This window comes from Furipterus horrens, unplaced genomic scaffold (assembly GCF_987537825.1).
Source record: "Furipterus horrens unplaced genomic scaffold, mFurHor1.1.pri manual_scaffold_11, whole genome shotgun sequence".
NCBI lineage: Eukaryota > Metazoa > Chordata > Mammalia > Chiroptera > Furipteridae > Furipterus > Furipterus horrens.
This window is the reverse complement of record NW_028327181.1, coordinates 19,582,442-19,599,116: the sequence shown is the minus strand read 5'-3', so window position 1 is coordinate 19,599,116 and position 16,675 is coordinate 19,582,442. Positions and strand designations below refer to the sequence as shown.

Here is a 16,675-nt window from a genome sequence, read left to right as displayed (position 1 = left end):
GGAGAAGCCCTGCTCAGAAGGACTGGGACAGCAGGGACAGGGAAGGATTTCCCTAGGTCTGCTGTGCCAGGCCTTCCCTTTTTCTTAGAAACACTGTTAACAGCCTCATGGCGACTTCCAACCACACGGGGCTGATGGCTGCAGGTACGGGCAGTGAAAGCAGACTTTCAGCATCTGATTCCCAAAGAGTGGTTGAGGTCCTTGAAGTGATCTAAGAGCCTTAGGTTAGCAAGTTCAGTGTCTGAACTTTAGTTCAACAAACGATTGCCACTTGTTCTGCACCAGACATGTAGTAGGTGATTTCTCATTAGTTACTCGTTCACTTTTGTCCCCAGCTATAGATACACAGGAGACTATAAACATCTAGGAAAGATATAAGACTGCTGCAGAATCATCTAATTGACATCAGGCAGAATAGGGAGGGAGGCAATGGGGAGCTGGCATTGTCTGGGACCCCTGCCCAGGGCCCTTTCTGCTCTCAGAACCAGGAGAGCCAACACACAGCTCACCCACTGGTGGGCACCATCTATCACTTGGCTGCTTACAGCCGGTTTGTTGTACTTTTCTCTGCTTTCTCTAGAGCCACATTCATCAATCCACCTACGGCAAGAGCTTGGCTATCATGACTGAGGCCCAGCTCTCTACAGCTGTCATCGAGAACCCTGAGATGCTAAAGTACCAGCGGAGGCAGCAACAGCAGCAGCTGGACCAGAAGAGTGCCGTGGCCAGAGAGATGGGCTCAGCTGCCTCAGTCACTGGCGTCGTCAATGGGGAGAGTCTGGAAGACATCAGAAAGGTGAGTACTTGGCCCAAAGGCACTGAGAACACAACACATGCCCAGGGACAGGGCAAGGGGAACAGGCAGTCTAGACAGGGCACAGACACAAGTAGTGAAGGGGTGGGTGTGTGCTGGGCCTGGTGTAGGACTCAGGGGTAAGCCAACTTGGGCCCACTTGGCCTATTACCTTCAACTGCATGAGGTAGTAATGGGGCTTAAGCCACCTTTATCAAAGACCTTTTTGCCCAAGGAGCTCTAGAGTTCATTTCTTATAGGAATTTGGCCTTTTAGGAAATTCTGTATACAACAGGTCCTTGAATAATGTCATTTTGTCATTACAACACTGATGAGAAAGTAAAAAATTGATTCCTGGCTAGGACCGCTGTCTGTGTGGGGTTTACACGTTCTCCCATGTTTTCTCCTACATCCCAAAGACGTGCATTTTAGCTTTACTGTCTAGGATGTGCCCTGAGCTGTGGAGAGAGGCTCCGGCCACCCATGACCCTGAACTGGAATAAGTGGGTTGGAAAATAATCATCTTACTTGTTTTTATTAATCTTTTTAAAATATATGTGTAGTGCACATATGTTTCAGTGTTTAATATTAGAAGTACTTTGGGTCTCTATTTACTTTGGTGGTGTTTTTGTGACCAGAAATATGTCGTAGGCACTCAGTTCTTGTTTATATCAATTAGCCTATGGTAAAATTGGTTTTCTTGTATGTTTCACCTGCAGTCAGTTTCCAAGACCCTGTCGATGATATTAAGTGAGGATTTACTGTACTGAGAACACTGGGTTTCAGTCTCTGCCCTTAGAAGACATCTGTGGGCTGCCCTTCCTTCATCTGAAAATCTATGTCTCACTGAGGGGTGGGCGGTAGAGATGGGGCGGGAAGGTTAGAACCAGCTAGAGAGCTTAAGCCATCTTCAGGAGGCTGTGAAGAGTGATGAACATCCCCAAGTGATTCAGACACCGTATGTGACTAGGAACCCTTGATTATGAGCCTTTAGTGGAAGAAAGTCTGCAAACCACAGCTTAGAAAATAATAGTGTGGCTCCTGGGTACAAGTCTCATCTGTTAGTTCCCTCATTGGTCCCCACGGCTGCTCACTCTCCCCTGGAACCTGGCCAGGCCTGCAGTACTGGTGATGGAGAGGAAGGGGCTGGAGCTGGTTCAGCTGGGAGCTTTCTCTCCTTTCTCAGTTACTGTGCGGGAAGTGGAGCACGCACCCTGATAAAAACATTTGTTCTCTGATTAGGTGGCTTAGTGTAGTTGGACCAGAAGTCTATAGAAAAGAAAGCTAAAAAACAATTTCTTAGAAGCATTATTTTTTTTTATATTTGGAGATAGTTTGGCATAAACTTTTCCATTCATTTATGTGTCACCCTATTTTGCCAGAATCTTTTGAAGAAACAAGTTGAGACCCGGACAGCAGACGGTCGGAGAAGAATCACGCCTCTCTGCATAGCACAGCTGGACACTGGGTACTCATTCATTCACCAAGCTTTCTGTGGCCTTATCTGAGAGGTCTTGCTCTCGTCTTTCACCAGTTAGCGCTTTCATAATCTGAGTCTTCGCAGGCTCTTGGGCAGATCTGACCTATAGAATCTGGAAGTGAGGGAGTTGATCCCAACTTCCCACCAGCCTCAAAGCCCAGTGTTCCCCACAGAGCCCTTATGCAAACTTATTTCATGCTGAAGGTCAGCTGAGAGGAGCCTGTGATAGGCCAGTGGGCATTGGTACCTTAGCAGGGCCATCGGGTTTCCTCAGCAAGCCCTGCTTCATTCTTTGTGGGACATTGTAAGATACCAGGGAGAGAAATTGGACTGATTTTTTCCTGCTTCTTTTTACCTTGTTGAAAATAGTAGAAGCCCTCCCTGACTGGTGTGGCTCAGTGGGTTGGGCGTCATCCTACAAAGCGAGAGGTCTCTGGTTCAGTTCCCAGTCAGGGCATGTTCCTGGGTTGCAGACCATGTGCCCAGTTGCAGGGGGGCGGGGGGAGGTGGAGACACCTAATTGCTGTTTTTCTCCCACATTGATGTTTTTCTCCCTTCCCTAAAAAGAAAGAAATAAAATGTTGGGTTTTTGTGGGTTTCTTTTTTAAAAGAAAATAGTAGAAACCCAAAAATGCGCATAAACATTACCCATAATTCAGTTTCTCAGGTATAATCACTGTTAACATTTTGGTATCTGTATCTCCAGCCTTTTCCCCCCACTTGTTCCTATATCTTGACCTTGCATCCATTTTAATAAATAGTCCTCGGAAGCATTGGCTTGCTGATCGTTCAGGTTCCCAGCCTGTGAATGCACCATGATTTACTTAACCAGCCCCTTAGCTGTGGACTTGTAGTTTCTGATTGTATATAGACCTCTGAGGACACCTGTGACTATTACTTCAGACTACTTCCCAGAAGTGGAATTGCTGGGTGGAGAGTGGGGCTCTGAGGCACATTTACCCAAGGGAGCAGAGAGGGGGAAACTCACCGTTTCAGCATCTGTAGTGAGACTTGCTTTTGTATGTATCATTCGCCCCAAAACGATGTATATTGACTCAGAGAATGATAAAGCCCATGTGAAAGAAATAGATTCCCACCCCTGTGAAGGTGATTCACTCTGGGTTTGTACTCATGCAGTCGATCTGCTTGGGGCAGCCACGCATAGTAGGCCTCTACACTTCAGAGTTGTTCGTGCATGAGCTGTTCCAAATCTTGCAAGACTCCAAAGAGACCTTCATCCATGTGTGCTAATTGACCTCCTCGTGTTAGGTGTTTGGGCACTGAGGCCCTGGAGGGCAGAGACTTAGCTGGTAGAGCCAGTACCAATTTTCTCACTCCTCCCAGAGAGTGATTTTCCTTTGATAAAAGTTTTCCATTGTGAACCCATATAGGGTAATGCCACCTGCCTAACTTTTATTAGGGCCAAGTGAGACCAAGTATGTGATTGTACATTGAACACTGCAAGACATGTGGGAGAGGGGGTCCTGAAGTGGAGGTGTAGCAGCAATGGCACTTCTGTTCTGCAGGTCCTTCAGGCCTCACTGCGTGAGGAGGCAGAGGGAGAAGATGGCTTTCTGCCATAGGGCTCATTTTCTGCCACCAGAACTTCATTCTCTTGATCTTTAGGGCTTTTTGCCCTCCTGATACCCATGTTAAAACAAGTAGTAACAGAATAGGTGATTATTAGCTTAGCTAATTAAGAAAGACAAGGAAAGCACTAATATTTAAAGTAGAAATAAGTGGGAAGTAACTAGAGATAAAGAATAAATCAAAAGGATGGAAGTCTTCTTTGCTGAACTCTATACAGATAAATTTGAAAGTGGATGATTTTGAGGGAAAAAAAATTAGCAAACTGAAGAAACTCTGTACAGATGAAATATTGCAGAAGAAATAGAGGACACTGTCAAAGAGTTCATCTGCCAAAAGCCACCAGACTAAGAAGGCTTCACAGGGAAATCCTAACAGACTTTTAAGGAACAGCTCATTCTAATAGTATTGAAAATAGTCTAGTGCATAGAGGGAATAAAAAGGAAAGCCTATAAAATCTTTGTCTTTGAAATGAACACAATATTTACATCAAAACTTGGCAGAGATAGAACATAATAAATCCCTGATCAATCTCATTTCTGAATGCCAATGCAAAATCCTAAATAAATAGTAACAAACAGAACCTTACAGTGTGTTAAAATGTTAATGCACTATGACCAAGTACAGTTTAATTTAGGGAAGCAAGGTGGTTCAAATTTTGGGAAAACTTAATTTACTTCTACATGTCAGTACATCCAAAAAAATTTATATGGTGATTTCTATAGATGGCTTTCAAGGCATTTATATTAAATGCAACGTCATTCTTATTTAAAACTCATTAAATGGGAATAAATGGATGCTTGATAAACTATCTTAAATTAAATTTAAAAATTACACAAATGTCTACTCTTGTGACTATAATTTAACATTGTTCTGAAGGTCCTTGCTCAGTCAAGAGAAAGAATAACTTGGAAAGGAGATGAAAAATGTATTATTATTTAAAGATGATATGATCTATAAGAGCATCAACTGGGAAAACTGCCATAGACAATAAAAGAAGAAAAGAAGGTGACTATATATAACCAACATGATGAGATCAAGAAGTAGCAACTGCCTTGAGAAGAGTTAAAGGAAGAAGTCACTTTCACAAATGCAATACCTGAATGTAACAAGAAATGTAGACGATCTTTATCAAAAAAAGCATTTAAACCCTATGGAGAAACCTAAAAGGAAAGTCAAAGAAGTTACAGGAAATACATACAATTTATTAGCTAGGATGACTCAACATCATAAAGATAACAGATTTCTCTCAACTTGCAAATATAACATGAGCCATACAAATAACTACAGGAGTTTTCTGAATCAGACAATTGGACTCTGAATTTAAGTGGAAAAATAAATAGGAATAGCCGAAATATCTTTGAAAAAGTTTAATTAGGGAAGACTAGCCCCACCAGAAATTAAAACTTACAATAATTAAAACAGTAAGGTACTGAATAGACAGAACATTAGGATACAATAGAAAACTCAGAAATTAGCTCAAATATTTATGGAAATGTTAAAGGTAATATTTTGCATCCATGATGAATCATTACCTAATTCAATAAATGGCAATCAGGACTATTTGCTACTCTAGAAACAAAATTGGGGCCCTGCCTCACTTAAAATTCTGAACAACCCAGATTTTTTTTTAATGTTTAACTTTTTGTTGTTTAAAATTTTAGAAGCGTCCATCGAAGAATTATTTTCATGATTCTGAGGTAAAAAAGTCTTTTCTATAAGTGACATAAAACTTAGACCACACAAAAATTACATTTTTTGGCAAAGGAAAGTACATAATAAAGAATCAAAACACAATATTCTGTGGAAAATATTTGTTGTTCATATAAGAAATTCTTTTATAGGTAAATCATCTTAAAATCAGTAATAAAGACCAATAACCAAATAGAACAGTAAATGAAGGATATGTGCAAATATTTCACAAAAAAGGAAATCAAATGTTTCTATATGAAAAAGTTCCAATCTTATATCAAAATAATTGCAAATTAAAACTGTAGTAAGATACTATTTTTCATCTCTCAGTTGTCAGGTATCAAGAATTTGATAAAATTATTGGTGAGTGTGTGGGGTTATAGACACTCATACACAAGTTATAATTTAAACCTCAAAGGAGGACACTTTGTAACTATTTGTCAAAAGTCATTAGTGAACATTTCATTGGTTGCTGCAATTCCACTTCTAGGAATGTATCTTATGTAAAATGTGAAACATCAGGTGGAATGACAACTATAACAATGGGCATCTTTGAGCAGCTACTATGTGTTCTAAGTGTTTGCTACACTAACAACTTTAGTCCTGACAGTAACCTCATGGGGAAGGTCCTGTCACTTTCTGTTTTGCAGATAGGAACCTGAAGCACAGAGTGGTTGAAGTACCCAAGGTCCCAGAGCTGGTGCATGGCAGAGGAGTGAAACCTGGCTGGTTTGGCCCAGGGCCCTCAGTCTTAACACTGCAGCATCTTGCCTCCTGCTGCAGCAGTGTCAATTACTGAAAAGGCTGGGAGACAGCCCAGCCCGGTTGTTCCTCAGTAAAGACTGGTTAGGTAAATTATGGTACATCCATATAGCCCATAATGAAAGCGAGGCCCACTCTGTATGCTGTATTTCATTAGTTCTGAGACACGTGTTTGCACATTCTAACACCTCTGAGATCAGGGTGCATCTTATAACTGGTGGCAGCTGACAATTATATTTGGTAACAATTTTTTCTTAGTGGTACATAAAGTATCAGTTCACCTTAGATTCCATTAAATGGAGTGTATGAAATGATTTCAGTTCTGTAATTTTGCCAATTTTCTTCCATAAAAATAAATTACCTTTGGATCCAGAAAAGTTACTTAGAATGTATAAAGTACTTGATGTGGTGTCTGATTTCTGAGGCTGACTTTGTTCTTCTTGGTCACAGGGACTTCTCCACGGCATTCTTTAACAGCATCCCGCTCTCAGGCTCCCTGGCGGGCACCATGCTCTCCTCTCACAGCAGCCCACAGCTTCTGCCACTGGACTCCAGTACCCCCAACTCCTTCGGCACCTCGAAACCTTCCACGGAACCCATGGCAGCAGCCGGCACCAGGCCTGCAGGCAACTCTGTCAATAAGGACAGGTAAGTGGGCACCAAGGCCTGCTTTTCTCTCTGAGGAAAGTTCAGGTCAGACATGTTCCAGGGACACTTCATGGCCCCTTCAATAAAAAAAGAAAGAGAAGAGATACTGTATTTCAGATGAGAGCCTGCTCAGAAGGGAGGCCTTATTCACATTTGTCTCTGACTCAGAGGACTGTGAGGACTTCAAGTCCTGGAGGAAGATGCAGTCCCAGGATTCGGCTACTATGGCTGGGAACCAGCCAGGACACATCACCTTCTGCGGGATCGGCCCCACCTTCCGGCAGGTCTACCCCGGAGGTGACATAGGGCTCCACTGCAGTATTGGTAGCGTCGCCACACCAGTCATCTCAGGCAGGCTGCTCATGTGCTGGGCCACAGAGTCCCCTTACACTCTCAGAATTGTGTTTGCTCAGGGAGCCCGTGTCTTCCCCAGCCATTACCTGGAAACCAAATGAGAAGTCAGTAAGGACCAGGGGAGCTTGGCCAAGAGCCAGGAGCCACTCACTCAGCAAACGTTTGCCCAGCACCTGCTCTGAGTTACACACTGTTCTAGGGCCCAGACATCTACAGGGGTTGATAGGTGGGTCCTTGTACCCCAGAGAGTGTGTAGGCTGGTAGAGAAAGAGGCAAACACAGAAACAGGGATGGCTCCTGGGGTCTCCTGGGTAGAAATAGCTGGCCATCCAAAGTGGGGGGTGCACGGGTTTGTGGGCAGGTCTCAGGAACACTTATTAGAGAGCACCCTACTTAGGGCCCATATAGGCCACCCAGAGGAAGGAGTTGGGGACAGCAGCAAGAGCACAACCCCAAGTCCCTGAGGAATGGCAGTGAAGGGTAAGAAAACTGGGCTTCTGTACTGAATGAGGTATCCCAGGCTTCTCCTTAGAGTGGAGACTCAGGGGACTTAGGAGGATCACTCCAGGAGGCACTGGTGCCCAAATGCAGCTGCCACTCTAGCACACAAAACTGTTACTCTTAGAGTGACTCTCCATTGGTGGGGACAGGGTCTTGTGTTATTGCAACCTCCTACTTACTGGGCTCTGATGTCATGGCCATGGCGGCTTGTGAAGTGTCATGTGTCTGAGGGAAGCATGAGAGCAGATGGGAAGAGGGGAGCTGGAGCAACTAGACCAGTTAGAAAGCAAAGCGTCTGGGGAGCAATGGTGTCCGAAGGACAGAAAGCTCCGGGCCTGCGTAATGTGTCAGCGGTTGCTCTTGCAGTTCCCTGGAGAGGAGAAGGCTGTCCGGGACACCTAACAGGCGCCTTGTGTGGGTTCCAGGCAGGTGGGTTTGGTCATTAGGAAACCCAGGGGTTTTCGGGACCCTTCGTGTAGGATGCACTTGTACACAGGGAAACTGGCAGGCTCATGCTTGGGCTCCCCTTTCTCAGGATTGGAAGGCAAAGGCTATGGGGTGAACACTCAGGAGAATTTAAAGAATGTGTGATTGTCACATTGAGGTGGGATGGGCTACCCAGGCTGAAGGTTGAAGGCCAGGAATAGACAGTGGCTTCAGGACCCCAGGTGGGGCTTTTCTCATCAGACCCACTGTGGAAGTGGGAAAAGGTGGTGGTTGGAGTGATTTGAGGTGCTGTATTCAAGTTGTGGAGATGGGGCCAGATGGTGAGAAAAGAGTTGTAAGAACCACTTTCTAGGCCTCATGCTACCCCCAGAAGCTCTCAGGACAATGAGGACAATACAGTGGGGCACATGTGAGTGCATTTTCTCATGTCCTCTGATAGCCAAACTTCCAGAATTTTAATACATGAAAATATTTTAAAATAGTTAGGAATAGTAGAGTATACCTTAAAATTTTTATGCTTATAGAAGTTTGATATTTGTGCCCCTTTCACTTGGCTCCAAGTAATGCAAATCCCAGACTCCCCGGTCCTTGATGAATTGTGCTTGACATGCTCTCCTATCTTCTTCCCCTACCCCAGCGTGAACGCTACCTCTTGCCCTGCTGCATCATCCCCCTCCGTATTGACAACCCCATCCAAGATCGAACCCATGAAAGCGTTGGACTCCCGATTCACGGAGCGGTCCAAAGCCACGCCTGGTGCTCCTGCCTTGACCAGTGTGACTCCAACAGCTGTGGAAAGGTAGGAGGTGGCTGTGTTGGGCTCAGAGAGACCAGAGAGAGTGCAGTCCCAGGCCAGCAGTACAGGTCCTCGCTCTTACTGAGCAGCTTGCCCTCCCTGGATGGGGGAGCGGACTCCAGTCTCTCTGTACTTGGGAGCCCCTGTTTCAAGGAGAAAGGAGTGGCTGCTTCAAGTGGGAATGTTGCTGGAAGGAACCATGGGGGTGGGCAGAGCAGGCACGAGGACAAGGGGGGCAACAGCATGACAACTGATCAGTGTGGGTGAGGTGTTGAAAATAACATTGTTGGAATGGAGCGCAGAGTTAGCCCAGAAGAGGAGGCGGAGATGGTGTGAGGGGTGGCAGGCTCTGATACTGTTGCCTTGTGGTTGAGCTCTTGCTGCCCACCCTCTGCACCTCCCTTAGCACACAGCAGCCGCGTCATGTGGGACTGTACCCACAGACCTGCCCTCACATGGACTGGGGATCAGTTTAAAACCTGTGCCCTCTAGAAATCACCAAGCCAAGAAATGAACAGAGGAGATTCTGGTCTAATTAACACCCATAGTCATTTGGCAAAGGAAATGCAAATCAGCCCTGCCAAGGACATCTCCCTGACTCCAAGGGTACTGCTTTCCCATCAATAAAGCACTGCTTAAGATGAATTCAATCCAAAGTTACAAAACACATTTAAAACCAGTGAGTGTGTTATGCACAATTGTCAGGAGACTTAATGAACAAGTGGTACAGACCTCTATAAACCTCTGATATAAAATTGTCAGACGAAGACTGTGAAATAAATACGTTTTAAATAATCAATGACATGAAATATAAAACAAAATATGAGGAAAGATTAACATACTTTCCCATATATAAAAATTAACTCAAAATGGGTCAAAGAACTAAATGAAAGAGCTTAAAATTTAAAACTCTTAGAAGAAAACATAGATGTAAATCTATGTGGCCTTAAATTACACAAGTGTCTTCAGTGATAGTATCTTTGACCCAGGGGTTCTGTCATGTCCAGAGATATTTATTGCAGCATTATAATAGAGAACATCTACACAACTTCCTTAAAAGACAAGTGTTGAAGAAATAAGCTATTGATTATGTAACTTCTCGTTAATATTTATGAAGACTGAAGAACTAGGGAAAAATAGTTCAGATTGGAGTGTTACTTGAAAAAAGCAGGACATAGTTATGTTAAAATAAAATTACAAAATAAATGTAATCAGAAATGAAAGAGTTAAAATTATTACCAATTTTACAAAAATAAGAAAGATGAAGATATTTAATTTTATACCAATAAGTTAGATAACTTAGGTGAAATTGATAAATTTCTAGAAAGACATAAACTACCAAAACTGACTCAAGAAGAAATGACAATATGAATAGACCTATAACAAGTAAAGGCTTTGAATTAGTAATCAAAACAACTACCCACAAAGGAAAGCACAGATGGCTTTATTCTTTATTCTACCAATCACTTAAAGAATTAATACCAATTCTTCACAAACTCTTCCAAAAAATAGAATAGGTGAAAACATTTTCCAATTCATTCTATGTGGCCAGTATCATCTGTAAGCCAAAAGCACACAAAGATACCACGAGAAAAGAAGACTACAAACTAATATCTCATAAATATGGACACCAAAACACTCAAAAATATAGCAACATATAAAAAGAAGCATATAGCTCTGGCTGGTGTGGCTCGCCAGTTCAATTCTCAGTCAGGGCATATGCCTGAGTTGCAAGCCAGGTCCCAGGTTAGGGGCGTGCGAGAGGCAACCACACATTGATCTTCCTCTCCCTATCTTTCTCCCTCCCTTACCTTCTCCCTAAAAATAAATAAATAAAATCTGTAAAAAAAAAAAAAGAAGCAGCATACATGATGACCAAGTATGATTGATCACAGAAATGCAAAGTTGGTTCAACATTTAAAAATCAACTAGAAGAAAAAAAATACTACATAATCAGAATCCAATACCTATTCATGATTTTTAAAAAGAAAACTCCCCCCAAAAAGGAATAGAAGCATACTTCCCTAACCTGATAAAAGGCATCTAATCTGATAAAAGGCATCTTTGAAAAACCCCTAACTAACACACTTAATGGTTAAAGACTGGATACTTTCCCCCTAAGATAAGAAACAAGACAAGGATGTCAGCTCTCACCACTTCTATTCAACATCATACTAGAATTTCTAGGCTAAATGACTTAAGTAAGGTTGCAAGATATAAGGTCAGTACACAGAAATCAATTGTATTTCTATATACTTGCAAAGAATAGTCCAAAAATGAAGGTAAGGCAAAAATTCTATTTTCAACAGCATAAAAGAGAATAAAATACTTAGAAATAAATTTAACAAAAGAGCCCTGACTGGTGTGGCTCAGTGGGTTGGGCATTGTCCTGCAAATTGAGAGGTTGCCAGTTCAATTCCCAGTCAGGGCACATGCCTAGGCTGCGGTCTAGGTTGGGGGCCTGCCAGTGACAACTGATTGATGTCTCTCTTGCACATCAGTGTTTCTCTCCATCTCTTTCTCCCTCCCTTCCTCTCCCTCTAAAATAAATAAATAAAATCTTTTTTTAAATATATACTTTAACAAAATAGTTAAAGTATAAGTTTAAAACTTATACTCTGGACACTATAACACATTGTTGAAAGAAAGTAAAGAAGGCCTAAATAAATGCATAGTTCATGTCCGTGGACTGAAAGACTTCATATTGTAAGATGGTGACTCCCCAAACTGACCTACAGATTTAAACAATGCTTTTCAGAATTCCAGCTGGCTGCTGCTGCTTCTTTTTTAATTGAAAAGCTAATCCCAAAATTTATACAGAAATTCAAAGGCCCAAAATAGCCCAACAGTCTTGGAAAAAAAGAGCAAAGTTGAGGGACTCTCACTTCCTGATTTCAAACCTAACTACAAAGTAATAATAAATAATCATGACATTGTGCTTTTGGCACAAGGATAGACATAAGATCAAAAGAACGGAAGTAAGAATCTAGAAATAAAGCAACATGTCTTTGTTAGCTCTAGGTTTTTTGTGGATAGTTATCAAATTGAGGAAGTTCTACTCTATTTCTAGTTTGCTACAAGTTTTTATCATGTCTAGATACTTGGTTTTGTCATGTCATATGTTTTTTCTACATCTCTATCAATTATAAAACTTTTCTTCTTTAGCCTGTTTGATGTGATGAATTACATTAATCAGTTTTGAATGTTGAACCAGTATGCATACCTAGAGTAAATTCCATTTTGTCATTGTGTATAATTATTTTTTGTACATTATTGGGTTCAGTTCACTAATATTTTATTGATTTTATATTTCTGTTCATGAGAGAGATTGGTGTGGGGTTCTCCTTTCCTGTCTGTGTCTGTACAGGTTGAAAGAGCAGAATCTGGTGAAAGAGGTGAGGCCCCGGGACCTGCTGGAGAGCAGCAGTGACAGTGATGAGAAGGTCCCCGTGGCCAAGCCCACTTCCCTCTCCAAGCGAAAACTGGATCTCGAGGTGGAGACAGTGGAGAAGAAGAAGAAAGGGCGACCTCGGAAGGACTCGCGGCTCATGGCCATGTCCCTGTCTGTCCAGGTAAGGCCAGCAGGCCTAGGCTACCTTCCCCAGCCCACCTGTTGAGCTCAGTGCTGGAGCCTGCATGTGCCCAAGTGGGAGAAGGGAGGCTCTGCACACCACTGTGTGTCTCATCAGTGTGGGAGCAGCTGCTTTAGACATGCACTCCCCTGGAGGTAGCGTGGACGCCCTGCTCCCCCTCAGACCTGCCCTCAACCCACCCATAGTCCTTGAGCAGCTCCCTGGTGTCAACCACCTCATCTGCCAAGTGACATCACTGGAGTATTCATCTGCACTGTTGTCCTCCCAGAGTGGGTGGAAGTTCCTGGGGGACTGGCCTGGCTTCACCTCCAGGTGACTCACCTTTACCTGACACTGTCCTACAGTGCTGGGGAGGGGCTTAAGGACATTTCTGCTGTTGCAGTCCCCAGCTGCTCTGACTGCAGAAAAGGACACTGTGTGTTTGTCTGTACCAGCGCCTGCACTGAAGCTGCCCATGCCGGGCCCGCAGAGAGCATTCACGCTCCAGGTGAGCAGGTCTCCTGCCTCTTCTTCACAGTTGTTTTCTCTCTTGCTCTGTCTCCACGTCTCCCTGAAGCCCCAGTGCAAACCCTGAATTGTCATAGTCAGGGCTGCTTCCCAGTGGCCCTCCATCACCTCCTGAGGGAAGTTGTAGTTGACAGGGCAACTGCCAGTCTTATTAGCAAGATCACTGCCTCTTCTGCAGGGCTCCCCTCCCTCCATTCACCCCCACGTGCATGCTTCTTTCTCCTCTGGCTTTGCCCTCACAGTCCCTGCTGCCATCTTCCGGACACCTGGCTCCGTCCAGGTTTATCTCCTAGAAGCCTCCTTAGCGCCATACTTGGTTCCAGGCAGCCGAGGAGCAGGGAGCACAACCCCTCTCCCAAACTCCTCCAGTTTCCCTGGTGGGTTTCACCACTGAGTGCTATTTGGGACTGTTCTTGGTTTCTCTATGGCCCTCTGCCCCAGGTCACCCACCTGTGTGGCTACACAAATACAAACTGTTCAGCCATTGTGCCTGGTTTTCCATACGATTATCAGTCATTTCCCCAGAGGCAAAAGATGAGGCTGGGCCCATGAGGATCCAGGCACTGAACTAGGAGCTTCTACACATGCTCTTATGAGCACACTCCTATGAGGTTGGTTTCAGGTGAGCAGACAGAACCTTACTACCCAAGGAACTAGAGAGGGCTTTAGATTTTCTAGACTTCTCCTTCAGATACCAGCACAGACTCTGTTATTGCCAAGCGCTGTGATCTGCGAAGACCTTCAGCTAGGAGGCAGGAGACCCATGTCTCACTCCCAGTTCTGACCCCAGCTGGCTGTGGTCCTCACTGGCAGTGTGTTCGTGGACAAGTCACATGCCTTCTCTGCAGGCTCCCTTGTGAGAGGAGGTGGTGGGGTTAGGAGGCTCTGGAGTCTTTAGTTTAGACACCAGTTCTCTGCTCTGCTACACGGGTGACAAGGCACAAACCAACGCCCGACGTTCTCCCTGCCCCAACAGGCCATACATTCAGCCCTCCAGTCTCCCACCCTGTTCCCGCCCACGTCCCCACCCTTCTGTTGGCCAGCCAGCTCTGTCTGTCTCCTGTCTTACCCCTGCCTCAGGGCCCAGGGCTGTGGGCCTCTCACATCTCCCCTGTCCCATGATCCTAGTCTGGTGGGCTCGCTGTTACCTGAAAAGAACTTTGTGTTTGCTTTCCTCCATTCAGGTGAGCTCTGACCCTTCCATGTACATTGAGGTGGAGAACGAAGTGACAGCTGTCGGGGGCATGAAGCTGAGCCGCTTGAAGTGTAACCGGGAAGGGAAGGAGTGGGAGACGGTGCTCACCAGCCGGATCCTCACTGCCGCCGGTAGCTGGTAAGAGTGAGGGTCTTCTCTTCAGGAGCTTCTCCTAGGAGCTTCTACGCATGCTCTTCTGAGCACACTCCTGTGAGGTTGGTTTCAGAGGAGCAGAGAGACCTTACTGCCAAAGGAACTAGAGAGGACTAGATTTTCTAGACTTCTCCTTCAGATACCGGCACAGACTCAAAGCACTGCGGCCTTTGAAGGCCTTCAGCTAGGAGGCAGAGCAAGCCCCATGTGTTGTGCTGTGTAGCCCTGTCCCCGGGTGCCAGCTCCTGTGGAGGCCTGCACCAGGTCTTTCCTGGGGCTGAGTGTGTGCGGCTGTCATCTCAGTCCTTGCAACACCCAGTGAAGGTGGTGTCATTATGCCCGTGGTACAGTTGGGAAAACTGAGTCCTAGAGGCTCACCTACACCAGGATTTTCTCACAGGTGTTCTGATTCCCTTGTCTGCCCAAATTTCTGAAGTCGTAGGTCCCAACCTGAGCTCTGCCTTGCTTTGACTTGGGCTGGCTCTTTCTCTGGATCACAGGTTTTTAATACAAGGAGGTCAGCATAGATTTCTGACTGTTCCCTGAGTCCTCATCCCAGCCCTTTTGAGATTGTGCACTTTGAGGGGAGACCGTAGTTCAGTGTTAGTCACCCAATGTCTTCCCGTGGACGTCTGGGACTCTGTCCTTTGGAACTGTCCCTGTGTGCACCTCCTCCACCCAAGCCGCAAAGGCTTTCTGAGCACTCACTTGGCATCTTCTATGGAGGTGTGCTCTGTCGTGCCCACACTTTCTTGGCAGAGTCCTTCTCAGGGCTAGTCAGGCTAGTTGTAGCCAGGAGACTGTCAAGTGGGTGCTATGTGGCCTCATATGACAAGTAAGATGTGCTTCCTTGGGTCATCATCAGTGCAGTGGTCCCCTGAAGCACCCACCCCCCTGGGTCAGCATTAGGGTGAGCTCAGAAAAGCTTGAACAGCCGGATTGGGGAGGAGAATATAGTCTCTAATGAGAGGTCTTGGGTTCCATCAGCCCCGCTGCCCTCCCCTGCCCCAGTCCTACTGGCCAGCGCTGTCCCCACCTCTCCCCCTGCTGCACCTACTCAGGCTCAGCCCATATAGAGGGAAGGCTCTGCATCTTGGGGCTCCTACTTGTGCCTCAGCACCTGATCATCATAACACCTGTCCCTCTCTGCCTTCTCAGTGATGTGGTATGTGTCGCCTGTGATAAAAGGATGCTATCGGTGTTCTCTGCCTGTGGTCGTCGCCTCCTCCCTCCCATCCTCCTGTCATCCCCAATCTCCACATTGCATTGCACAGGCTCCTACGTCATGGCGCTCACAGCTGCAGCCACGTTATCTGTCTGGTGAGTGACAGGCCTGGGATGAGGCGGGCTCTAGGCAGAATGAGATAAGGTTGTTCAGGTTCCTCCTCACTGCAGGAACAGGGAAGGCAGCCGAGGAGGCCACCTGGCTGGCAGACATGCCCTTGGGCCCTGCTAACATGGGGGTCTTAACAGCCAAAGAGAGCCCAAGCAGTCAGCCACTGGACACTGCTTGTGATAGCCATCGTGTGTGTGTGTGTGTGTGTGTGTGTGTGTGTGTGTGTGTGTGAGTTGGGGGCAGGTGTGCAAGTGGAAGTGGAGCAGCTGCCTCCTCCTCCTGCCACCCTTATAGGAGCAAACTACATGACAAACCACAATGCCTACTTGCATATGCCAGGGTCCTTATGTGGGGTTCATCAGGAATGAGATCTCAGCTGCCACAGCGTGGCTGCACTTCTCCCAAAGTTGGTACAGCGTTGGCTGCGAGCCCCAGAGTGCTGTTGCCTGAACTCTCTGCTATAGACTTAGTGGAGGAAGTAAAGTGGCTTATAGGGAGCAGAAGCCACTTATGACCCAGAGCTCCTCTCAGGGGAGGTCAGGGCAGAGTGTGTCCTAAAAACCGTGGAGTAGGGTCTGAGAAGGGAGGCCCACTCAGATGCATTTACCCAGAGTGGAGAGCAATCTGTTCCTTATCTCCTTCCTAGGGATGTTCACAGACAGGTGGTTGTGGTAAAAGAAGAATCTCTACACTCCATCCTGGCAGGTAAGTAGCAGTGTGTGCCCCTGTTCCCGTGGGGAGGGAGAGGAGCAGGGCAGGGAGTCCCATGCCCCACTCAACCTACACAGAGAGCCAGAGCCAGTCTCTGGGCCAAGCCCAAGGTATTCAGTG

At 45.6% G+C, this 16,675-nt stretch overlaps 1 protein-coding gene across 1 annotated transcript in view; it reads left to right on the top strand.

Annotated features, from left to right (window-relative positions):
• Window positions 1–16,675, top strand: part of HIRA (histone cell cycle regulator) — a 75,625-nt gene that overhangs the window by 39,965 nt on the left and 18,985 nt on the right. The window contains exons 12-20 of the mRNA XM_090292596.1: window positions 581–796; window positions 2,176–2,261; window positions 6,765–6,962; window positions 8,902–9,063; window positions 12,428–12,632; window positions 13,036–13,140; window positions 14,345–14,493; window positions 15,667–15,828; window positions 16,491–16,549. Coding sequence (XP_090148722.1) covers window positions 581–796; window positions 2,176–2,261; window positions 6,765–6,962; window positions 8,902–9,063; window positions 12,428–12,632; window positions 13,036–13,140; window positions 14,345–14,493; window positions 15,667–15,828; window positions 16,491–16,549 — 1,342 coding nt within the window. The remainder of the gene's footprint in view (window positions 1–580; window positions 797–2,175; window positions 2,262–6,764; window positions 6,963–8,901; window positions 9,064–12,427; window positions 12,633–13,035; window positions 13,141–14,344; window positions 14,494–15,666; window positions 15,829–16,490; window positions 16,550–16,675) is intronic.